We start from the raw sequence: 26,935 nt of genomic DNA on the forward strand, positions 1-26,935 counted from the left end.
GAAGAAAAAAATTGCAGTTTCAAATTACATAATTTCCTTTTCCCACAACAACTCAAGTAATCCACAACCACATGGTTATTTTCCTCTCCCAGTCATCCCTCACTTTCTATCATAAACATCCAGTGACCCGGTCAATATTTTTGACTTGGGCCCTGCTCTTGCAACACTGCATATTCATTTAAATTTACTCACATGAATAGCATCTTTGGTTGCAGTAAGACAATTCACTGAACATGTAAATCTTTTGGGATTGCTGGCTTTTTGTTAAGGTGAGGCAGGTTGTTAAAATAACTTTGCTCCTGAAAGTTTAACAAGGAACTTTACAGTGGAAGGAAGAAAAAAAGAACAAAGTATTTCACAGATTTCTTAAAAAAAATTGAAAATCATTTTTAAAAGAGTCACTGAAAGTGCTAACAGGAATACAAAAATCATCTTTGTCCTGCCTCCTCTCCATGGTGCCAATAGAAGTTGTCCATGTTGTGAAAAGTGAATTTAGAAAATTAAAATAAATATTTCAAACTAATACATTCTTCTCTGTCACACACTGTGCCAAACTGTGCATTATCAGACTTCTGATGTGTTACTCTGAATGATTCATGAAAACACTTAACATTATGGATCTCACTGATGCACATCCTGCTGGGATTAGTGACACCACAACATTTCTAAAAATATAACCCAATGTTATGCACACATGGTGTCCTGAATTCACAGATCTCAGTACTGCAACACATTTTGAAAAATGCAGTCTTGCAGCACACCCAGTATCACTGGGGATATGTGATTCTAACAAGACATTAAATTCTGGTTCTGTCTATACATAACCTCTTTCCAAATGGCAACTTAAAACTCAGTAATGCACTGGAAAACCTACGGCCATTTCAGAGTACTGCTTTATGGTTCTGGAGGATTTTTGAAACAGCATTTCTATGGATTTGAGGTATCTCAATTCAGGACAAAAGTTTGATGCCACTAGCACTAACATGTCTCTCCTAGCTGTAATCAGGTGGTGGTTGTGGTGTTTGTGTTGCTTTGTGTTTTGTGCATATAATAATAAAAGTTTTCTCTTTTGGCTTCTTAAATATACTAGCCTAGTGTATTTACTACCACTGTGAGAGCTTTCTACAGGTGGAAGCAATGAGAAATAAAATCAATGGATGACAATAGTGGAAGCAATCTTGTAAATCCATGCCAGGACGACATCACTCTTCTCTCAACTTCCTCGACTTTTTGCCATCTTTCAGGATCTTCCTTCTCAATTAAAAGACCAAACCAGAATTCAGCTATATTGTTTTAAATTATTTGACAGAAAGTCTCAATTCAAAAGGCAGACAATTTTATGCTCATAATTCATGAACAGAATTACCCATTAATCCTAAGTAAAACTGTTCTTCACATCAATATTAAGTATATAAAGCACCGGAAAAGCAAATTTAAAAGGAAAAAAGAGCAATTCTTTTTCTACTCAGAACAACACAATGTATTACTTAGCTGTGACTAAAACACTTACAGTATTTAAAACTTAAGAGTTTGGGATGTGCTATTAGGTTATAAAAAAATACCAATGCTCTGTGCTCCACATGACAGACCTGAGTACAGAAGACATTTTATATACAGGTTTTCCTCCTCTAAAACAGACGTGTGAGTTAACACCAGTGTCTAGCCAAAAGAAGTCCTTGAGTTCAGTAGGATGTCTGCTGTATAAAAAACAGAAAATGGGGCATTTGCAGCCTCCAGGACTCCAAGGAATCTAGTAGTTTCCACTTCCACTTTAGTCAATGGAAATTATGGCTGGATAGATGACAGTGACCAGCATGTGCAGGGTCAGTTTTAAAAGTTGTGCAAAGAACAACTGCCTATTTTCTTATCACAGAAAATCAGCAGGAGGCATCTCATGAGTAATGTACTTCACCAGTACCAAGTATTCATAGCAATATTTCCAAGTAATTCAATTTAGGTTGTCATAAAATTGAAAAATAAAAACACTTCAAAATTTGCATGAGAATCAATAAACATTTGAAGATAGTTTCAACTTGCACACATAACTTTTTCACCATTACAGCATTTAACAGTATAATGCATTTTGCAACTTGAATTAAAATCTACATTACACTGAAATAAATGTCTTGTAAGAAGTCAATTACAAATTGCTTTGGTCTATCTGTAGCTTAATTTATCACCAAAATACAGAAAAATTATCAGGAAATCTGATAAAAGTTTAAAATTGCCAAAAGGAAAATGTATTTAATTGTAAATACATTTTCTTTGTATATAGTATTATCACTTTTAAGAATACACTTAGTAATAATAATAATTATAAATGCTTTATTCCATTAAATTGATGCAATCTTATCTTCATTAATATCACTTTTGCAAAGAGTTTGATCCTGTTGTTCTTATTTCCAAGTGATATGTAGAGCTTTCTTTATATCTTATGACAATTTGAACATATTACAATAAACCACCCAAAAACTAACAGAATTTAACAGACAGACTGGCTAACCAGTAAGATTCCAAGTTTGACAGGGTATATGAGCCCCACTGTCCACGATTACTTGAAAATTAAAAATTCCTTCCTGAAAACTGTGGAACAAAGAGGAAATGTTAGTAGAAATAACAAGAAAAAAGGAAAGAAAACCAATGAATCATTGTATTCAAAGCAGTAACAATCACTTTCAAAAGCTTTTGCCTCTTCACTCTATCACTGCTTTTTGTATTTCAGAATTTCTATTCTAAGCTTCTTGGAGAAATATGGTTCTTCATTTGATTAGTCTCCAATAACACAAAAATATCTCCTTTCTTAGAGCAAAGGAAAATAATACAGTCTATTCAGCTGGTGGTCCTACATAGCCTGTCAATGTCACATTACACTGGCTGGCTCTTCTCAAACAGATGTACTGAGTTTCTGAAACAGTCAGAATATGGAAAGTTCTGAGGTGGTTTCTACTCTTTTTGGTAAAGATATAATTACAACAACAAACAAACTCCTGACTTAGCTTCCCCTCCATTTGCATAACCTCCAGAAACTACTCTGTTGGGATCATTCAGTTCATCAAACAGTCCCGTTTCAATGATTTCTTCCTGCCAGGGTATAGGGACAGCACCTGTCGCAAACTTTTTGAAGAACTTCTTGTCTTTGTCATCAAACTCAATTCCTCGTATTTCAGAGAAGTCAGCAATGTCTGCAACATCTTTGGCATAGACAACTGATGGATCTGGCACAAATGGAGGGTCAATAAGGTTTGCCTCTAACCTGTGGAAATTTATAGTTTTGAAGAAGCTATGTTTTCTTGGGTCATCGTCGTCATTCCTGCAATAAAGCAAAAGTTTGTTCATCAGTGTGTTTTGCTCTCAGAGAGATACAGGGGTGTCTGTGTTTTGTACATGACAGTACTTCAGATATATAGATATATATATGTCATGCAGCACAATTCCTTTTTTCCTCGCCAAGGAACGCTGCATTGTACAACATAAGCCGAGAAGCTGAAAACATTCTGATCCCATGACTGCACCTCTCAGGGTCAATCAGCCCAGGCAAGGTGCTACGCAGGAGCTGCAGTGCTGCATCTGGGATACCCCACCCAAAACCACACTTCCACCAGAACTGAACCCACAGCAGGGTGGGAAGGGGGAGTATTGGATTTACTGTCCCACAAGGGAAGTTCAATGACTGGCTCTGTATCTATAGGATAAGAGTATCTGTACTATAGGGTAAGAATATGTATTAAACTCTAGAATGGGGTATAATACATCTATACGGGTTAATACATCTATAGACTGACTCTGAGCAGCAATAGTCTGAATAGGAAGCTAGTGACAAATGACAATTCTCATTTTATCTTAATTCAAAGCATCTACACATTTACATCCTAAAACTCAGTTATGTCACTCAAATAAACACTCCCACTTATAGTGAGTTCATTCAAAGTACTACTCTTATAAATTAACAAATATTTTTTAGGCAAGAGATTCACAGATGACGACATTAACAAAAGTATGTGTGCCACTGTCACAAACATAATCCCTTATTAATACAGGTAAAACCCAGTAATAAAAACAAGGAAGGACTAAATCACTGTAAATACTTAAGTTAAATCTTACAAAAAACAACTGCAGACCTCAGGGAGAACTTCAGCTGTAAAAGAAGTAGTGAATTGTTTCACTGTAGACCTGTAGAGAGATTTGTAGGATATTTTCTGGTGATAAAAATCATCTGAGCCTCAAATGTGTGCTAGTTGAAGCATGACCAAAGCCCACAGCTTTTGAACTGTGCCTCTAGTGTCAAGCCACACAAAGTCTGAATTTGGAATTCTAGAGAAAGGAGGAGCAGAGAGGAGCACTGTCTTTTCCACACCTATGCATTCTTTGTTTAACATATTTATGGATGCACTGCTCTTGAAAAGAGTAATATAGGAAAATCAAATTTGTCTGCATTTTGGCCTCAGAAAATGGTAGTTCCTAACATGTTGCTTTTTTCATTTCCAACCTCCTTACAAAATCAAACTTAGACAATGTTCTATTAATAAAATGTAATGCAAACTTTGGCAAGTCTTTTTATCTTTGCAAATGTGCAGAAGCACCATATAGAAGCAGTAGATATGTGTGATTATGGAAAAATCTTTATTTTTTTTAAATCTTAATTTCCATGCATGCAGAACAGCTCATCCACCTTGGCACTACTGCTTGCTCCTCGTGCTGGCCTGCTGTGCTTCTGGCCTGCCTTGGTGCTCCCTGTGCACAGCAGAGATGAAACTCTGTGATGAAACTCAGAGATGAAACACCCGCTGCTCTTTTCAGCCCCTTGCTAGAAAATTGTCACTTTGCACCTCTGCTGCCCAGCTGCTCTGAGCAAGCCACCACTAGCCACTACCCACAGTACACCACCATGAATAAGCAGGATGCCACAACCTGAAGAATGGTAGATGCTGCCATCCAGGCATGCTGGGCAATGAAAAATATTATGTTTTCAACTCCAAAGCACCATATGAACAAAATTATGAATATACAGATTAAGAATCTTGACTTCTGCATATCCATAGGCTTGCAAAATCATCTCCTACCTTACCTAGCCAGTGATAACCAAGTACTTGAGATGCCTGAAATTATTTATTTACATTCACTGTTAGCCTGAAATGCATTTCAGTTGCTGTTCAAATTAACTGGTGTCCTGGGACACTGGTAAGCCAGGAGTGCTGACTGGGCACAGGCACTTGCAAAAATCTCCCTTTATTTTGCCTTCCCTTTCAGTAACATAAACCAAAAAGCACTAGAAGCTGGTGGAGGCTGCAAAATGGATTGCTGCAATGTTCCTCATCCTGAAACCATAAAAAGTTAAAAAATGTAAAGCTACATGAATGCCATCTACTGGAACTGAGACATCTTCCAACTAGCTGGAGATGAACTTGAGCTCATCCTCTGTGAACTGCATTTTTACATAACTTTAACAGGAAGAGCAAATGAACTCACATGAAGTTGGTCAATTTTGTATTCTTCCATTAAAACAAATTAAAAATCACTTTACAGGTTCAGGATTTGAGATATTAATCTCAAAAAGCTTGAGTGGAGAAACTCTTTCCTGAGTTAGCTAGTGAAATCACATCTTCAATAGAAGAGTGGAGTGTTTTAAAAGGTCAGGTGTACAAAATAAAGCTGTCTTTGAGCAGCTTTAACTTATGCAACAGGCACTGCTGTGGATAACCCAAGCTCTTGTTGTCCTTAGGAGAATTACAGTGCTAATCTTTACATAACACACAGCTGTCCTGAATAGTATCACCCTGTTTAAGAGGTACATGCACGCTTTTATTCTGTATCATGCTCAGGATAGACACCTATTTATTGTTCGCCTTCTCCAAGTACAGCACATCAGATGAAGGGTATTTTAAATAGCAGAAAATTAAAAATACTATGTGCAGTAACCTTTCTGTGTGCTGAGAAGTTATGGAACAAAAAGCAGACAGAAAGATTGTAAATTATTCCCCTGGAAATGGCAATGCTGGTTTTGTTTCAGACTTGCTGGATGAACTCAACCAAGTCACTCACAATTTCTGAATTTCATTTTCCCCTACTCTGAAATTTGTTTACTTCACAAAGTGCTGTAAGTCCAAATGTTTGCAAAGTATGCTGACTTTAAGTTAGAGAGCTCTGAATGTTTTTGTGTTAAACTTACTTTTAAAGTAAGCTTTTAAAATATAGTGAAACAATATAGATTTTGTATTAAACATATTCCATGTGCTGCTGAAAATAACTTTTTTTGCACAGTTACTGGGAAAATTCATCAGGCACAAAAGTAGCTCTCTTCATTTAACAACAGAATTTAAGAATATGTGTATTAATGATCTATTATCTTTCATTAGAGTTAATTCTTTCAGACAAATGTTTGCCTAACATTTTTAAAAACTGTTCCACATTGTTATGAAATATAAATTTAGAAGACTATCAATGCAATTTAAATGAGATCCTTTGTCTATTCCACCTTTAGACTGGAAAAGTACCTGATACATGTATTTGTATTCAAAGATTATTCAAATCACAGTGTATTCTAAATATAGGTATCATCGGTTCCCTATCAATTTTTTACATTTTCATTATATTTCTTTAATTTGTCTGGATTACAAATGTAGATCTGCAATCTAATTAGAAATGCACTAAATCATTTATATGCACACACGCATATAAGAGGAATCAGAGCTATTACAAGTTAAACATTACAAGGTTTAGCTTTGCAATTCTCTTCTTATTGAACAGTTCCTTGAAATTGCTAAGTCACGGACATATCTACCAGTCTTCATCAAGCCAGAGCCACCTCTGAAGTGCCCAGAAATGTTTTGCTTTATAGGAATTTGTGCCAAATATTCTTTTTCTCCCTGAGATGAGTCAGAATGACCAGAAATTCTATTGCATCTTTTTAAAGCACTTGAGCAAAGCAGAGGTTAAGGTCTTTTCAGTAAGAAGCCAATGATGCAGCCTTGCAAATTAGGTATCTGCAGGGAAGAGAATCCACATTGCAAATTTGGATTTCTGCCCACATCATTCCAGTAAGCGATACAGCCTAATATTCTGCATTCAGTCTGCACTAGCAGGGATGCAGGTATCCACTTGAATATCCTTTATCTTTAGGAATGAATGTGTAAGAAAAACCCTTTTGACCCTTTTTCCCAAAACTATATAGAGTCTAAAACAGAAAATAACAAGAAGGCAACTCCTATGAGTCATCTGGAGTGAGGATAGATGATCACACTATTGCAACAATATTCCTTATTTCCATATTATGTTCAAAACTTTCCACCTCCTTCTTCCTAGAAGTGAAATTCATTACTCTGCACAAAGTGAAGTTTCAACCCATTTTATGCAATGAGTAAAATACTGTTTGCAGCTTTAATTTCCCTTGTACTGAGATTGAGAAGGCATACCTGCTTCCTAAACGGTCCTCTTTTTTCTTAGCCAAAAACAGCTTGCAAATATCTTTTGCTTCCTCTGTAAAGCTGGCATGTTCAAATTTCACCTCATCTTCCAGAGTTCTTCTTCTAACCTCATCCTTATTGACCTTTTCTTTGAAATCCTTGAATGGTGTTCGCCCAGCAACCATCTCATAAATAGTACACCCCATAGCAAACCAGTCCACGGGATAGCTGTAGTCCTCTTCCTTCAGGATTTCCGGAGCCATGTAACCATTGGTCCCAGCCTATTGCAAACACACAGACAGATTTACTTTACAATGTCAGTTGTGAAATGCATACAATTAAACAGACTAGTCTATAGTTCTTCCAAAATATTAGTAATTCTACTGATGTATTTTGTATCTAGAAACCCTGACATTTTTTTAAAATCTAGAATCGGTGAGGTATAACTTTTTTAGGACATGGACCATATCTCTCTTTAAACATCTTGGCACATGAGAAAACTGTCTTAAATATGCTTTTCAAAATTGAAATGTCAGTGCAATTTCTACCTAAAAGTGGTTTAATTTTAAATTCAGGGCTAGCTTGCTTTCTTCCTCCATTTAATTTTTTTTTCATTGAAGATATTCTTAGTTTTGTTGTGTAAACACAAGTAGCAATCAATTTGAAAAGATTGTTAAAAATACAAAAACCAGGCAAAGCAGTCACTGATTCCCACCCTGTGCAATAGTTATATAATTGGTCCAACACAGCGCTCTGCTGCCAGTGAGAAAATGCTCATCAAGCCAGTAGCTGAGCTGCAATGAGGAAGTTCTCGGCCACCTCTCTCTTGGTTTCTGGATAAATGCTCTTCCACCAAGGGCTAACAAAAACTCTTAAAAACCACTGTAAGAAAGTAAACCTATGAAAATTATAATTCATAAATTACACACATTTGGGTGAAGGAACAAGTTCATACTTCCTGATTAAAAAAAGATGCCTGAATAAAGACTATTTACAGCAGTAATGGCCCCTTCTCTGCGAGAAGAAATGGCCACTCTTTGAGAGGGACATCTGCCTGCTTTCTTCCCAGCCCAGCCCTGCCACTTGCCCCTTGGGGGACAAGCTGCAGTGACTGAAATAGCTCCTGCTGCCTCTGTCCCCAGGGAGCTGATTCACCTGGGAGGGCAGTGAAGGGATCAGCTCTCTCTATGCTCTCTGCTGCACTGTTACATGACTGAGGATGTGGGATTTCAATCGCAACAGCATTTCCTCAGCTGAACCCACGTTTACTGCTGTGTCTCATGCTCTATATCACGTATTTACCAGATCCAGTTAACAGTGACAACCATGTCAGAAGTTGCTTGAACCTCTCACATCTTTTTTAAATACTGGGACTGACATATTACCAGTAAAACAATTTAAAATAACAAACTGTCTGTGCAAAATCCCACTAAAGCGTACTCAAGACAGTCATTATTACTGCTATCAGAATACAATCAGTGACAGAGATTCACTCCAAAGCAAAACAGTTAGAAAAAGGCAAAGCTAAGCTCATCTGGACAAATTGTATTTATAAAAAGAGCAGCTCAACAGATGAATTTTATTTTATGGCATTGGATAACCCCTCTGATTTTTGCAAATTTAGGCACAGTACTTCCAAGTCGGGTCTCCCCATAAACTTCAGCTTGTGTCACTACACATTATGTATTGTCTCTACCGTAAACAATGTGTGCAAGAGGGAACATTTTAGCATCAATTAAAGCATAAGCCTAACAGACAGAAAATTAGATCCACTTTATTTTCTCTCTCTTTAGTTTGGTGGGGTTTTTTTGTTTGTTTGTTGGTTTTTTTTGTTTGTTTGGTTGTTTTTTTTTTTGTTTTTAAGGATATAGAGCAAAATCCTCCATATGGTTGAAAAACAGAAATGGGATGAGAACAACAAAAATATCAGTCAGGTTGAAAGCAAAAGGGAAGGTTGAAAGTGAACAGTTGCCTCTCTCACTAAAGCCACAGAAGTACAGAGGAGCAGCACAGTACGGAGGCACTGCAGCTGCTGACATCATCCCACAGGCAATTTGTACTGCTTACAATGGGGTTTCTCTAATTAAAATACTGAGAGATACCCTGACAGTATTACATTTCTAGGTATGATTACTGCTCTGTTCAAGTAAGGGGACAAATGCTCAAACACAGATCACAGTCCCCAGATCCATCTGACCTTAGAAAAACTTGGAAGAAAGAGGAGAGGTTGAAAGTAGTAGAGAAATTTTAACACAAAAGCTTGCACACAGAGCTCACTGTGGATTAGTAAACATAGCTCTAAATAGGTTTCTGGAACTTTTTTTTCTTTGTTTTTTTTTTTTCTCCTTCTGGGAAGCAATAAACATTCTTATTTTTACTGAGATGAAGCTGGGGCACTAATGCCTTGAAGAACTATTGAGTCACATTATCATCAAAATGTGCCCTGACAGCACAATATGGTCTTTCTGATAAGATATTACTTTGCTGCAACTTAGCATCATCATACAGAACCTGGATACATCTGCCATGGAAAAGTCAGAAATCTACTGTCAGATGTGTCTCAAGGCAGCTCCTTTCAGACTGTCTCTTTCTTCCCACTTTCATTTTCTCTTCCACAGCTGTTTTTTCAAAAGAAGTAGTTGCCAAGTAACTTCAGTCTCTTCCATGGGCATTTTCAACATAGCCTCCAGCAGGATACACCACCTGGAAGAACACCATGCTTTGACATGGTGCTTGTGTTTCTCAAGAACAGAGAAAGCAAGGCCATCACCACAGACCAAAAAGACAGCACAACCACAACTTAATAGAAAACAGAATTGACTGACAACAGCCTCCCTTCAGGCTAAGGTGACAGGCTGTGGATGAGCTTAAATGTAAACAAGAACTAAACTTCAACACTCTAAATTACTAGCACTAGAATCTTGAGCTGTTACTAAGCTGATCCAACTCCATCTGAGGAAGTCTAAAAACGTATCATTCCTCTGATATGCCAAACCATTTCAATTCAGAATTTAATGAGAGCTGGTTTTCTCATAGAATTTCATCCAAACTGGAATCTAAAACCAAAACTCTCCCAACCCTGAAGCTTTCCTTCTAATTACAATGAAGGAACGGCCTAAGAAACAGGAATCTAAACCTTATCTTATAAGATTTGAGACTTAAAACCCACTAAAACGTGACAATTTTATAGCAGAAGCAAACATATTTCACAAGTGAACAGGGATTTTTAAGGGGGAAGAAAAACAATAAGGGGAGAGAAATACATAAATCTCTATTTTTATCAAAACAGAAATTTGAAGAAAGGAAGAAAAGAGCTTGAATTTTAGTCTTTTACACCTATTTCTCTATATGTGTAGTTTTGGCAAAATTATTTGGGAAGAAAGATGCTAAAGCCTTTAGCATTTGCTGTATTAGATAACACAAAAAAGGAATTATTCAGCACCTGGAAGAACACAGATCCTTCAAATGAAGATTTAATTCTATCTTTGGAGAGTAGGCAGCATTAGAGGGAAGGTAATACCTAACATCCCTACACTAATCATTATGGAGAACAAGATGTAAAAATCAGATCATCTTTCCAGGAACAGAGATCCTAGGGCAACAGGTAAGGCAGCCTCAGTAACCTCAGGAGAGGTTTATCTAAGGAGGTAAAACAGAAGTTTTGTGAAGGGAGTTATAAAACTGTACAACTCTCACTAGCAGTGAAATCTGAGCAGCAAAAAACAATATATTAGGTAGAACACTTATCCACTGATTCCCAAAGCAAAAGTGAATGAAAGTAAATTACTCTTAGCAGGTGTGGAGTAAATAAGTATACTGTAAAGTATATTCTAGTGCAAAGATGAAAAAAAAAGGACAGAAAGCAAAGAAATTAAAAGCTACCACAAAAGAGAAAGACATTATTTTTTGAAGGGGTATATTTCCCATGGGCTGGTACTGAATATTTAATTCAGTTAGAATTATCTGACCATGCCTCAGAACGGATATCTCCAAGTATGGGATACTGATATGTCTATAATACAAAATATCAGTACGCTTGTATGGTTTTGCAGATGTTTTCATTCAGTGCAATTTATAAGTAAATTCAGAAGCTGTATATTAACTGAAACCCACTTTTTCTTACTAGATCTTACTTTACATGGATAAATTTCACTCTTTTAATGCAAACAGAGAAAATAAAAAACCTATACTCAAAGTTAATTCCTTTGTTGTCAAGTCTACACTACTGGGATGTTCACTGGGTTTTAACTGAGACCAAGCACATTATTCTCTTCTTTCCTGTATAATTCCTGGTAACACAAGGAACCATTTGAACATATGTGTTAACTAATCAAGTGATCTTACAGAGACACAAACACATGATATTACACCTTCACTGACCTGGAAACATCTAATAAAAATATCACAAAGAAGACAAAGAATGTTATATTATCCCAACTTTTTACTAGAAACAGAAATCTTATGCCATTGTAGAGGCACAGAACTTTTTAAAGCATTGTGAATACAACACTAGCTATTTTTTGCTTGCTCTCCATCTAATAGTGTCTTTTGTGATAAAGCAGGATGGTTTACTTGCATATGCTGCTTGAATTATAAAAATAGTCAATATATTTCCGTCAATTAAATTTTAATTGATCTGCTTTTGAAAAGGGTTCACAGACCTACTTTCCCTTTATTTCAAAATCTTGACAACAACCCAAAAGACAATTTTTCAGTAGCCCTCTAAAATGTAATGAGCAAATGCTGCCCTTGGCTACATTAGCAAAGAAGTTCCGTTGAGTGGAATTATTGCTTTGAGTGTGATTTGACAGGGCATAAATGACTCATCTGAAAGTATACAAATGTTTCTTTTGTGAAATGCGATCCTGCATGAATTTTTCAAAGGTCACATAATTATAATCTTTTAGTAATTCAAGATGTGATCCTGAGAAGCACTAAGTGCACTCAAGATCCCAGTGCAGTCAAGAGGCACTTGGCACAGCAGAGCTCGGAGCAGAACCAGGCCCACAGTGCAACAGCTCAAGCATCCCTGTGACTGCTGTCCCGACAGGGGACAGCCCCTTCAACGGGAAGCCCCTGTGCCAGCTTCCAGCAGGTGCAGGCAAGAAAGAGAGACAACTCTCTGGAGCTTTCAGCAGCACAGAAACAGGCAAATGGGGAGAAACGGGATTTAGATCTTGCTACCTTTTCCCACAGATCTCTGCAAAACAAACTCAATTGATATAACAAACCAAACAGTAAAGCAAATCAGAATGTCTATCTTTTGTTTGCCATGGCACAAGAACTGTTGAACAGAGGAAAAAAAACAAGCTGAGTTTAGCTCTATCAGCTGTTTCCTGGGGCTCGGTCCTTCCTTCCTCCTAGGGGTGCCACTGCCTGCTTTGTTCTCTTGTCCAGCTGTTCCTCCACTCCTTCAGCAATGGCCTTAATAGACCCTGCAGGAATGCAGGAACAGACCACAGAAATCTCTTCCCTGCACACAAGTTAACAGGCCCTAGATGAGGAGAACAACACTGATCTGCCTCTGTCACTCACTTCACCATCTTAATTCTTCTCCCAAGAGTCACTGTGAGGAGGAACAGAGCGTAATTTAAATGAGTTACACAGAACTGCAGTTCCTCCAGTTTCTCACCACATGCTCATACAGTAACAAGAAACTAACTGACCTAATTAATAGGCAACTTTTTTTTTTAAAGAAAATGAAATCTAAATAGGGCAAAAGGCACTTGGAAAAGTCACACAGAATAAAGATGTGTGTATTGTTAATGCTTAGCAGAAGGAGGGACCTTCTGATGGGATGGCCCATCATGAATTGTTGGGCTACTGATTCAGAAGAACACAAGGAGGACTCTTCAGAGTAGCGGGAGAAGACAATGATAAAGTCAACACTGGAGCTTAGGAGCTCCAATCCCAAGTTTAGTCTTGAATCCCACATGCTTATGTAAGATTCAAGACCAAACTTTTTTTGATTCTCACATAAGAAGGTAATTTTCATAGGGAAAGTTGAGTGCCTTAAAAAAAGCCCCCACAGGCAAAAGCACAAAAGGGACAAAACAGGTTTTTGCTATATTAGAAAAAAAGAAAAAATGGCCCTGGGTTCAAAGTTGCTAACTGGAATAGTAAAAAACTCCAGCATTGGTTTTTAATCTTTTAAGTTTGGTGTTCAGTAATCACTGAAATGAAGGAAGTTGCACAACAAAAGAGAAAGCCACTCTGTGCAATAGGGACTGCTCCTTGTGTGCTCCTCCTTGGGAAGAGAAATAGACACAGGTACAACATGGTTTTGGTTTAGATTCATGCTGTATGGAAGTCAAAGGGATAAAGGGCTTGAGAAATGACAATCCAGTAACTGGGCACCAATTTTAACTTTGGATTCTAGAACAGTTCCCTGCTTTCTTCTTGCATGATCACACATAAACCTTTGCCTCAGATCCTGACTGGAGAGGGAACCTGCTAACACTCCCACCTCAGTGATGTGTCATCAGAAGATATGAGAAGGCATTCACAGACAGGGAAGCAAGCAGATATTATAGGATGGAGCACTTAGGACAAACAGAACACTTGGTAGAGAGTCAGAAATACACAATCAGAATTCAAAGATTACAAGGGTTCTCTAGTCTTCCTGTAACATGATTTTCCCTTTAACTTCCTTTTAAATTTCTCCTGATTGTGTCCCATCTATAAGGTAGAAATAATAATACTTCAGAGGTATTTGTGGTTTCATTATTTAATGACCAGAGAATATTCCATAAACAGTGTTAATAAGGGAGAAAACTCTCCATCTACTTAACTCTGTTTATAATTTATAAAGCTCTTAATAATGAATGCAAATACTGTCTCATGGCACCATGCACAGACTGCTTCCTCAGAAAGGGGGTGTCAAAGAGAAATCTGTGTTCTGTGACATTGTGACTGAGGGACAGGACTGCAGGCTGCCCAGGGAAGGACAGGGGCCCTCCAGGTACAGCCACTGTAGGTTAAGCAGTGCAAATGTCAATGAGACCTGGAGAGTTACTGCTGATCACTGAAATCCATGGGATTTCATCCACCTTATCTGTCAGGATTATGACAAACGTTGGAGGTACCATTCCTTAAAATGTAAATGCAAGGAGATGGGTACTGGCTGCATCAGACCAACGGCCCATGCGGGCAGTTCACTCTCTGTGAACTACATTCAAACAAATGAATATACAGGGAAGTCTCTAAGAGACTGGTGTGTACATTGACACTGCTCTATAATTTCTCAGACTCCAATTATTTGCAGTTCAAGGGCTTCCAGAGACTGAAATGGTTTCTCTCAACAAAACTTTCTTCCACCAATTATCCACTCTCCCCCTGAACCTAGATAAATTTGTAGAGCCTACAACTTTGCAAGAGTGTCCTGCAGCTTAACTACACTCTCGTTTAATATCTGTTTTAAGAACCACCCACCTGCTACCTTTCACTAGCAGATTTTAAACTTGAATAATGGGCAAAACCAAGGCCCCAGTTTTCACTTGGATATGTCTGCAATTCCAGGATTTTGTCTTCCTAAAAAAGCTAACTGTATGCCTGTTAACTGTAGCTACTCATGACAGCAAATGGAATGTCACATGTGGTCCAGTAAGAACAGAAGTACTACATTCCTCACCATCTCCCAGCTTACTGTTTCTGCAATACTACTTCTGGTCAAAGCTGTCAAATAAAAAGTTAAAAGAATTAGAGTGTCAGCCAAATGTTGCATTTCTTATCCAATGAAATAAAAACATCTGTGACTACAAAGAGTCAATGCGTGGCCCACTAGATGATTTACCCAAGGGATCATTCCAGAACGCACACTTTTTATAGAAAATGCTATATAATTTATTAACTGTTAGATTAAGCTGAATGAGGAACAATGGTAAAAGTCATGCCGAGACCTTGTGCTACATCATAAAGGGCTCCAATGTCATTCCCTGCCAGAAAAAATGGATGGCCCACTGTGTGGAGGAAAAGTATTTCATGGGACATGTTGCATTCTCTTAATTTGAGATGACTACAGTATCCTTTCTGCCATATCCAAAACTGCAGGAGGCAGAATGGTCCCACAAAATCATTTTTTGTTCCTTCACTTTCATGATCATGGCATTCATATAATTAGTTTGGAAAAGATTCTAAGATCATTGAGTCCAACCATTAATCCTGCACTGCCAAGCCCACCACTAAGCCATGCCCTTAAGCCCCACATCTACACGGCTTTTAAATACCTCCAGGGATGGTGACTCCACCACTTCCCTGGGCAGCCTGTTCCAGTGCTTCCTGCTGGGGAAGAAACTTTCCCTAATATCCCATTTCCTCTTGTCCTATCACTTCTGACCTGGGAGGAGAGTCAAATTCCCACTCTGCCACAACCTCCTGTCAGGGAGTTGTAAAAAATGGTGAGGTCCCCCTGAGTGTCCTCTCTCCAGTTCCCTCAGCTGCTCCTCACCAGATTTGTGCTCCAGACCCTTCCCAGCTCCACTGCCCTTCTCTGGACACACTCCAGCACATCAATGTCTTTCTGGTAGTGAGAAGCCCAAAACTGAAAACAGGATTCAAGGTGCAGCCTCACCACTGCTGACACAGGGGAACGGTCACTGCCCTGGTCCTGCTGGCCACAGGCCAGGATGCCATTGGCCTTCTTGCCCACCTGGGCATACACTGGCTCATGTTTAGCCAGCTGTTGACCAACAACCCTCTCCTCCCACTGGGCAGCTTTCCAGCTTTTCCTCTTCCCCAGGCCTGTAGTCTGCAGGGGGTTGTTGTGACCCAGGTGCAGGCCCTGCTGCTTTGCCTCACTGAACTTTATAGAACTGCCATCAGCCCATCAATCCAGCCTGTCCAGATCCCTCTGCAGAGCCTTCCTGCCCCCCAGCACATCCACACTCCCACCCAAATTGCTGCTGTCTGAGAGTGCACTTGCTCCCCCTGTCCAGATCATCAGTGAAGACATAAACCAGGGCTGGTCCCAGTACTGAGCTCTGGGGAGCCCCAGCAGTGCCAGGAGCCAGCTGGGTGTAATTCCATTCCCCAGCACTCTCTGGGCCCAGCCATGCAGCCGTTTTCACCCAGCAAAGAGAGGACCTGTGCAAGCCATGAGCAGCCACTTTCTCCAGGAGATGTTGTAGCAAAGAGTGACATAGGCTCTGCTACAGTCCAGACAGACACATCCACAGCCACTCCTCATCCACAAAGCAGGTCACCCTGTCATGGAAGGAGATGAGGCTGGTCAAGCAGGACCTGCCTTTTCTAAACCCATGCTGGCTGGGCCTGATCCCCTGGTTGTCCTGTATGTGCTGCATGACCACACTCAGGATGATCTACTCCATGATCTTCTCTGGTACCAAGATCAGGCTGACAGAAGGTAGTTTCCTCCTTCCAGCCCTTCGTGTGGATGGGCATCACATTTGCTAACATCCAGCCAACTGGGACCTCCTTGGTTTTCCAGGACTGCTGGGAAAGTCATGCAGGGAAGTGACTCGATGATCACTTCTGCCTGCTCCCTCAGTACCCCTGCATGGATCTCAACTGGCCCCACAGACTTTTGTGGGTAAGGCTACATCCAGTAAAGTACATTTCAGAGATTAAAAAAATCTGAAACACCTGGCATGACAACACACCTCTTAAGAACTTTGATTATCAAAATTTTTAAGAACACAGTTCTGCTAGTAAAAACACCATCAATTTTACATGTCATACTTCAAAATGTATAAGCAAACAGCATCAAGTTCCTCTAATTCTGAGCAAATGAAGAGCTGTCATTTTTCAAAGAGCAAAGGAAGAAGAAATTTTTACAGAATCTTATCCAATAAGAATGCCATGTGATAATGAACAAAGGTCAACTGTAGAATAGCTTGCTGAGTTATTTTTTATTTCACAAGTCTAAACCCTCCTCCTGCTTTTCAGCTGCCTTGAAATTAAACTGCTAGTTTCAGGAACATCTAAATAGATTTCCTTGTGTTTTCCTAAGAAATAGAATCTTATAATAAACAAACATACAGGAGGGCAAAAGGACATTTTGAGTAAGATTTTAACCAAAACATGTTTTTCCTATAAAAATATTATGATGTCCTTCAAATATATAAAACATAGCACAGGAAAACTGTGAAGAAGCCCGAAACCTCTGAAGATATGAATGCACTTTTATAAATACTACAAAAATATGTTAATGTTATTTTTCACAGTTATTATGTCAATATTTAAGCTCTCTGGCTCGCACATGCATCTGCACAAAAGTTCTTCTTCACAATTTACATGCAACAGTTGTTTTTCGCAAAAGCCATACCCAGTAAGGGCAGAAAATTCTTCCCTAAATAAACAGCAAATACACACTAACTTCTGGAAAAATGGAATTAACTTGGGATGGAAGCTCCTCATTTCATATGCAAAAAACCCCTAGAGCTAGAATCAAAACACTTTGCCTGTGTAAAAGCCATCTTTGCAGGTTCTCAGTTTCTCCTTGTTGTCTATTTCAATTATGTAAGACAGAGAAAATAACAATATTTAAAAAGTCATAAGAGTTACAAACCAGTTTTAAGATTCAAATTAGTTCCTGCAGGGTATGATCAACACATCAGATCAGATGCAACAGGCACATTTATAGGAAGTCATAATGACATTTAAAGTCCTGAATAGTTTTATTACCACTGGAGTTTGTTTCTGTTTCCAGCATTGTCAGTAAGAGCTCTGCTTGACTAAATGTGCATAGGCACATTTCTTGGTAGATTGCACAGGTGCATGTAGCTATCATGAGAGGATCCCATATAATCCATGTATGTTTAATGAAGAAAAATTACATTATAAGTAGCTTTTAACTGTTTTCTACTTTTATTTTCAAGATTGTTATTATTCAAATTTGTGTATTTTAATTTTTTTTTGTGATTTCTTCTTTCTAGGGGCAGCTAGCACTTCACAAAGGTGAATCAGCACACTTAGGGAAATTAAAGTTTTCTGAATTTTGTAATTATTACTGTATCAATTATTTACAACTACAGTGTAAATTTGAAGTACATTCACACAGAAAGCTGGATGTTTCTCCTTGCTGCTTTAGCAATTGAAAAGAGAGGGAGAAAACTAAGGCTAGGTATCCAACACTTTCAAGATCTTTGTAAGGAGCACTGTTTCTGAAAGCAAGGTATTTTTATTTTTAATAGTTATGAGCTATTGGTATGGAGCACACGAGTACTTTCAGAAGGAGCATATGTGACAGCAGTACTTAAAGGATACCAAGGCTACTTCTTCTATTACATAAGTATTGAATCATCAGTTTCTCAATGCTTTTTCTGAAGCATAAACACACTTTATTTTTTACTAAGACCACATTTAAGTTATCCATCTAAAATTCAAAAAACCTTTCCACCCACAAAGAACACTTTTTTGGCTGATGAACAGTACATAACATTATAATTTTGCAGAAACCCTCAAAGAAAATTTGGAAAATGTCTAAAACAGGAACTCATTAACAAGCTTATTACTTGTGCCATGTGATAACCTAATCACCTAATAAGATTTACAAAAGGGATTAATGGATCCTGCAGCTGATGTATGGGTGATGTGCATTTATTCATACATGAGAAGACAGGAACTTTTTTCTGCTTTGAAAGCAGAACAAATTTAATCTTTAATGGCTTATACAGCTATGAGAGTGCAGAAAACTTTCAGAATTCATTAGAATAGTGTACTTTTTGCAATCTTTAATGAAATGAATGCACAGATAAATCCATATATTATATACTATAGATCAGTAGCAATATCCCTTAATTAGTGACTGAAAACTGTAAGCCTTAAATTGTCAGTTCAAACCATCATCCAAAACCTAGAAACAGCTTTATGATATTAGGCATTTAGATATCAGTACAATACAGATCTGGCCTGGAAGGAATATATATTCTGCTTTAGCTTATAAAAATGCCCTTATAAAACTGTAAATCTGCAAAATGGTGCAACTGATTAAATTTCATTTGATAAACCTGTCTTGGAGCCATACATTCCTTTGGGTGAAAAAAGTGGTATGTATAGGTTTGGTTAAGTGATAACAATTTGGGAGTCATACTCAAAAAGCATGTTAAGATGTAAATTTTCAGATCATTTTAAGTCAGAATGTAACTACAATTAGTAGACAAAAATTAATTTAACATCACCATTTTTCTTTTATTACAGGAGTACATGGTGAAGCTTAATGTAAGTTTTGCAAATGTGTTCTTTGGTCTTCCTGTGTACGACATGAGTATAAATAATAATAATACCCAGCTCTCATATAACATTTTTTAGAAGCTTTCAAATATGACTATTTTACAAAAATGAAAAAAAAGGCAATTATTAATTTAACTTGTTTACAGTTATGATACACAAAAATAAAAAAAAAATCTTATTCTTCCATTTCCTATTTCAATGTAATGTATGAATAAAACCGCCTTTAACTGAAATTCCTTACAACACATTACAATCATGTAGCACATTATTCATTGCAGTTTTTGCTCTAATAAAAGCAACATATAATGGTGACTAGAGTTTTTAAAAACAACAAAAGAAAAAGCACTAACAATTTGATGGCTGTCATAGAAGGTGAGGAGGAACAACCACCTTGTCCACCTTGTCCAATATGCTTTGAGATTCTACCCTAGTATCAAGAGAAGTGCTTACATATTGCTAAATACACTCTTTAATTTTGAGGTTTTTTCCTTCAGCCAAACCCACATATTCACAAGTATGAAAACTTGCCCTTTGACAAACTATTTGTTCTGATCATAGTAACTGCATGCCTCTCTAACTTGCAAAACCCAGTAAGGTTTATACCTTTGGGTTCATTGATGAAAATGCCATCTTTACAAACAAAACAACATTCTTATTTCACATAAGCTCTACTGAAAAACCTGCCTTAGCTTCCACAGAAACTGTATTTTTTGTATCCAAAACACCATGCAGTTTAATTTTAAAATTATTTACTATCTATACATACAGCAATTTCTACATTTTCGTTTGGCAAGAACTAAAACCACTCATAGTACAAACTTCTTCCATTGCCAGGGAAAGAAAAGAGCCTTCAAAATTACTGAACTTAACATCAAAAGATGTGCACTCAAATATGATGTAGAAGGCCATTAGTGGGTCCTCCTTTCTACTGAATTCCTAATGTGAACTTGGGGAGTTTAACATAGACCAGTTTGTAATGTTGCTTCCATTTCTTCATTTTCCTTGTGTATTTCAAACACATTCTCTCATTATACACATCTTTAAGCTCCAGACACCTGGAGAGAAATATGTCTTTTTCACAGTTAAGCTATCTGAATACATATTTCTTCTGTAAATCTCCTGACATTATTACATATCCAGGTTAGTTTGGGATGACCAGAGATGAAGCTGAAGTGCTGCACAATCTAATTCACACAAAATCCAGTTGGTCATCCCTCTTTTTCTTCCTACACATGTAGACAGGCATGGACATTTAGAAATCGTCAAGTCTGATAACTGTTTCAGGAATTAATTTGTGGGGGGAAGGAGGTTTGGAAATAATTTATCATGCAGCACCACACACACCTGCAATACAATCAGCAGCATCACTTAAGAGTAATGTGTAAGAAATTATATTCTCCTAGGAGCAAAAGTAGAACACAGGAGGAGCCATATCTTTGACTGCTGGTCATTAAACAATTGGTTAAATCCCTGACTTTAAAGTATTCCATAAGGCACAAAGCATCTGCCTCTCTAAAGTCATTGGTTCAAAAACTTATGTTAAGAGAAAAAGGTCAAGTAGATTCTACTGTTTCTGTGCAAAAGAAGTTCTTTTACCACATGCAGCAGCTAAAGAGTTAATAAACCAAATCTTCTTACAACCTGTCTCTCAGAATGAAATTACTACATTAGGTCTTTAGTATAGAATAAATTCCAGGGAATTAAGTCTTCATCTCCTAAGGCATTAGAAATGGAATGGCTTCACTTCCCACTGCCCACATTCAAAGAATTTGTACTCACCCTCTGGGTGATGCTTTTTCCCTCTTTGACTTGCACTGCCAATCCAAGATCAGAAAGTCTGCAATTCCCATTGTCATCCAGAAGGACATTCTCTGGTTTCATATCCCGGTACACAATTTTGATGGAATGGAGATGCAGAATCCCACAGGTGATCTGAGCTGAGTAAAAGATGATCCTTTTCATTTCCAAACCCCTTTCTCCCACATTGTAGATGTGATACTTCAGATCCCCTCCATTCATGAGGCTCATAACAAGACACAGATGGGTTTTGGTCTCATAGGCATAAGCTAGTGTGACTATGAAAGGGCTGTTAACCTTCTCCAGGATCTCTTTCTCCAGCAGTGCCATCTTCTCTCCACTTTTCTTTTTCAACCTTTTCTTATCCAGTTTCTTGCAGGCATACATCTTGCCAGTATTTTTGACCTGGATGGCACAAACCTAGAGAAGATGCACATGGAAAGCTAATGAAGGAATTTTACACAGAGACTGGAATGCCAAGGGTAGTAACAGGCAGGAACTGGGGAACCACTGATGCCTATTAGTAGTTGCTGATGCTAACTACTATGAAGAGTACATTAGCACAGAAAACAAGAAAAAACAAGTGCACTCAGTTCTGTTCTGGACCAGCAGTTTATCGTGGCCCTGATGCAAAGTTCTTGAGGATGCCATTAATAGACATGTATTAGCAAATAAAAGGAAAAAGGACAAGAACAAAAATCTGTAATCATGAGAATAAGCAGCATATACAGATTGCATCTGTACAGTTAAACTCTCTTGACTCTCAAAAAACCACCATACTGTAGTTTGGAATTGATCCTGATGTGTGCTTTTCCCTAAACTGCAGCTAGGAATTATCTGGGAGAGAATCGGTGTGAGATAGCACAGGCTAAGATGATGTCAAGGAGCAGACTTAATAGTTAACTACATGAACATTCATGCAAGTTTTTGTAAAGAAGCCTGCTTTTCTAGTAGCATAGATACAGAATATAAAAATGTTAAAGTACCTTTTTACTAACAAAAGCCTCTATCACAGTATAAATAACCCAGCCTGATTTCTGGAAAATGGGCAATCTCAAGGGGCACATTTTACAAATCTTCATTCAGTGGCTTAATCCACTGCCCTCTGCAAAGCCACTTGCTAGTCTTGAAAGGGGAGAGATGACTCACATCCTTAAAAGTACAAGCTCTTACCTCTCCAAAGCCACCTTTGCCCAACACTCGGAACTCAGAGAAGTATTTATCAGTTACTGGCTGTTTCTCAAACACTTTCCATTGGATGAATTTGTCATAGAAGGGGCTGTTCTGGAAGTCCTGGAAGGGCTTGTCTTTAAAGAAGACTTTGGTTTCCTCCTTGGCCAGGTGCATGATGTTCTCGTAGTCTTTTGCAGTAGCTGCTTTGCATTTGCTGACCAAGTCAGAGCTCATGAAAGACAGATAGTTTTTAGCGCCTTCCTTAAGAAAATTGGTGACAATATTCTCCATGGTACTGCTCTTGAGATTGTCCTCTGCCAACTCCCAGTTTGACACCTCATCCAGGAAGTCCCTAGCTACCAAATATTCTGGCACTGTCTCTAAGAAGTCTCTGAAGAATTTCTTGCCAATGGGCTGCTGTTCACAGATGCTGTCATAATCACCAGCAATGGACTCTCTATGCTCTTTGCACTCATCAATCTTGGGCAGTGAGAGGCTCTTACGCCTCTTTTGCATTTCCTTGGTGTCTCCTTCTCCACTCTTCCTTGCCTGGAGGTAGGCAGTGTTGGCAATCAGGTTGTCGAGCCCCCCCATGTCACACATCTTGGCAAGCCCTCGGGGTGGCAGAGCCTGGTTCAGATAAAATGAGTAACTGGCCCAGGAGCTGTGCTGTAGCTGCACTGCACTTCTGCCTGCTAGTGTGTGAGGGCTTCTGAAAAACACCAGAGAAACAAACTGCTTTTGCATTAAATACCTCTCAAGGATTTTCACTAAGTACCTTTAGGTATAGACACCATTTGTGGAAAGTGACTGGTAAGAGGTTTCTCTGTAAGAAGCTTTGAGTTTGCTATGTATAGCTGAGGGATGACACCCTAGGCAAACCTTCCCACTGGCAGTACCAAACGCACGTGGTTCAGCTGGTGTTTTTCAGAATGGGCCCTGATAACCTTTAAATGTACCAAGATTCCCTCTACATGCACTGTCCTGGCTGCTGGGAACATGCAGAGATTCATGGCTGCAATACGTGCACTTTCTCCAACTCAGGGGCACTTTGGCCACAGTCAGCAGGACAGGCTGGATCTCCCCCAGTCGACATCGAACACCAACAGACTAACAACTGGTTTTATGAAAAGCTGCCATGCCTAAAAGACCTTGACATAGATGAACCATACAATTCAGTGCTTTGAGCATTCACACCTCCAAAGCTCAAGTTATATTCAACATCAGTGACTGAGCCCCACAGACAGTTCATGCAAACGCTGCTGCCTCGCGTGGCTCCGTCTGAGCAGATTACATGGAGAGGCTAAGAACTGCCACTGGTCTAAAAATAATGATCCTTATATATGAAACAACACAGCTCTGACTTCATCTCCTACCCACAGAAAAAAGAAAAACACTTCAAATGAACAGCCAAATCTTGCCAAGACATTTCCATATGTTGTTTTGGCCTCAGTTTATTTTCCCTGCTGAGCTTTATGACAGAAAGTGGTTGGATAAGAAGGTGGCAACAGCATATAGCTGAGGTGACATCAACAAAGGGACAAAGCTGATTATAATCAAGTGAAGGCAAATTCCACCTGCACTTGCTGGCTGCCTACCAGGAGGCATTTTTTTCCCTTCAAAAGAATAAAACTTATGTGTGGCACTCACTAGGCTAAGCCCCCTTCTGCTGTGGGGTCAGGTGGTTTGGCTGTTAAAACTTTCCTTAAATATAAGGAAGGTATTATGAGAACAAGAAAAGAAGCAACACTGGGGTCAAGCTGTACTCTTGAGGTCAAGGTCAAGTTTTTTTTTTTTTTTTTCTTTTTTTCACTATCTTAAAGCAAACTGAAGAGCTGAATCACAAAATCTAAACATCAAGAGTAATAACAGGCACCTTTCAGATTCCCTATAAGTGTTAAGCCCTTCTTGGCTGCTTTTTGCCACTCTACAACCATGCAGTGTTTTGTTTTTACATGCTTAATCCTGTCCACATTGAATCCATTTGACATAAAACTCATGCTTGCACTATACAAAATTCCCTTGGAGGTGTGTTTTTCTAGGAGTGATGGAGAGGGCCATCCATTGCAAACTGCTGTGTGTGCATGAGAGCAGGGAGAATTGTTAAGGCAGACACTCGAAAGCCTGGCCGGTTCTGCCAGGTGAGAGCAAGCCCAGGGTGGGAGAAGGTTACGTAAAGGGCTCCACGGAGCAGCCAACAGCATGGGCAACACTGCAAAGAGCCAACGGGAGAAATGGGGAATTCTGCTGCTGGCTGTCCTGAAAATGGGGCCTAGAGCAACACATGCCTGTAATACCCTGGGTAGAGAAAGGCATGAAAGGAGGTAACAAAGCCTTAATTTCAGCTTTTTTTTTTTTTTTTTTTTTTTTTTTTTTTTTTTAAATAAAGCTTTTAATTTCCTAAAATTCAGTAGAGTCTTTTTTATGTTTGGCCAGAATATCCACCACAGCTCAAAGAGCAGCAGGACAAATGGCTGGTACCTGGGGCCCTAAGGCTGAACTCAAGCTTATTCCAGCTATTGGTATATTCATGCCTAAGCAAATCAAGAAAATACCTAATGTTTATGGCACCTGTATAAGACAGACACATTTACAGCTTCAAAGACTATTCTATTCAATTAATTAGAATATTTCCCAGTTTCTATGGAGCATAATTTTTCTCTAAAATAACATAACTTCATTAAAAGCAAAATCAAACAATATGATCATTCAACATATACTCATTACTCCAGTCATTTTGAGATTTGCTTGCTGACTTATCTAAACCTGCTCCTCGTTTATAAAACATTGGAGAAAAGTAGATCAGCATTAATCTATTAGTTGATAATGGCTATTTAAGGTAGTGTTACTTGCTCATAAAACAGTTTGAGTGAGAAGCAAAAATTATTTATTTTGCATGTACAAGAGATGAACAATTACAGAACTGAACATGGGGATGTACTGAGATGTACTAACAACCATGCTAATGAGGCCTGTCCGGGTATGATTTGGAGAAGTTCTCTGGTGTAGAGCTCATAGAAAGACTGGGACTTAGGCTAATCACTAAATCACAGAGAAAATATGCAGGACTTAAAATTCATTACCTTATATTCTCAATGAACCTCAATTACAATAAGATACTTATAACAGGCAAATAGATACACAAAAAGATCAGCTGTTTTGATTTCAACATAAACTTTCCTAACACCTCATTTCTGTCAACACCCCTTTGAGCTGACACTTCGGAAAAAGTCTTCCACAACTGTAATTCTCAGCCACTCTTGCCATGCATGTGACATGAGCTAAAAGCAGGGTTTGGTACTTTTCATATTCACCTATAAACCAAAGAAAAATGAATAAAGTCTTCTGATGGGACTAGATGGCATTACCAGAGGTCACAGGATGGAGCCTCTGTCCAAATGTGGACAGAGAAAACACGTGGTAGGTAAGATACAGTTTGACTGTGACAGCTAAAATTTATTTTCATGTCCACTCCGATTTCTTTTTTCTTGCAAGAATTTTGGGAATACTTTTACACAAACAGAAATATTCCACAACAATGTAAATGCTATAGGCACTTCATTACTACTGTTAACATATTTTACATTTGTTTTGAGTTTTAAGACAGATATAATCTGGCATAATAACAACTGATGTGATGCAGTGTAACAGTGACTCAGGAGTTTTTTATCTCAGTGTAATTAAACAAAAGCTACATTTAAAAATCACAGCATCTTAAAAACCAAGATTACAATATTAAACAAAACCACAGTAAACTCTGCAATATGCTTGATGACACAAAGATTGGAACTATTTTATACAGTGAAGATAAACCTCTTTAAATGTACTTAGAATTAGATAGAAATATATCTACTGAGAAACACATTAAACATTAAAGATGATAATTTTGAAGTAAACAATGCATAATATATTGCTTCAAATTCATCCATACTGATTGACCATTTTATTAAGCCTGAATTTGTTACAGATTGAAAGCAATAATTTTACCTCTCTGTTACATATATTTTAAAAATCCCACAGCATATGTTCAGATTCATAGTAATTTGGATATTTAAGGAAAAGACTAAGTTAGAGGCAAGCACTTAAACAGCTGTAAGAAAAAATTCAAAGATGATATATTCAGGATTTCCACAAAAATGAAAAAATGCTTCCAAAACACTATGACCAATAAAAGGATAATAAAGAAATTTCTGTTAACTGAATTTTCATTAAATCTCGATTTACCATTTTTCCCTAGATTTAATTAGTGCCATCTTTCCTTGGGTTATTTAAATGATCATTTTTGTTTGATTCCTATATTAATCAGCTAACCAGCATTGTCTACACCTCTAGTTAACTGATATCAAATACCTGTCTTTGTACAAAAAAATCTTTGG

The 26,935-nt window shown here is 38.2% G+C and overlaps 1 protein-coding gene across 1 annotated transcript; it reads right to left on the reverse strand.

Moving 5' to 3' along the window:
* Positions 1 to 1,248: 1,248 nt before the first annotated feature.
* GRK7 (G protein-coupled receptor kinase 7) lies at positions 1,249 to 25,995 on the reverse strand. Its single transcript, XM_053951533.1, has 4 exons — positions 22,560 to 25,995; positions 21,369 to 21,806; positions 7,410 to 7,681; positions 1,249 to 3,310 (listed from the first exon to the last, which is right to left on the reverse strand). The coding sequence occupies exons 1-4, from the start codon at positions 23,304 to 23,306 to the stop codon at positions 2,968 to 2,970; spliced, it is 1,800 nt and encodes a 599-aa protein (XP_053807508.1). The 5' UTR covers positions 23,307 to 25,995; the 3' UTR covers positions 1,249 to 2,967.
* Between the last annotated feature and the right edge of the window lie 940 nt (positions 25,996 to 26,935).

The sequence above is a fragment of the Vidua chalybeata genome, chromosome 10 (assembly GCF_026979565.1).
Source record: "Vidua chalybeata isolate OUT-0048 chromosome 10, bVidCha1 merged haplotype, whole genome shotgun sequence".
Lineage (NCBI taxonomy): Eukaryota > Metazoa > Chordata > Aves > Passeriformes > Viduidae > Vidua > Vidua chalybeata.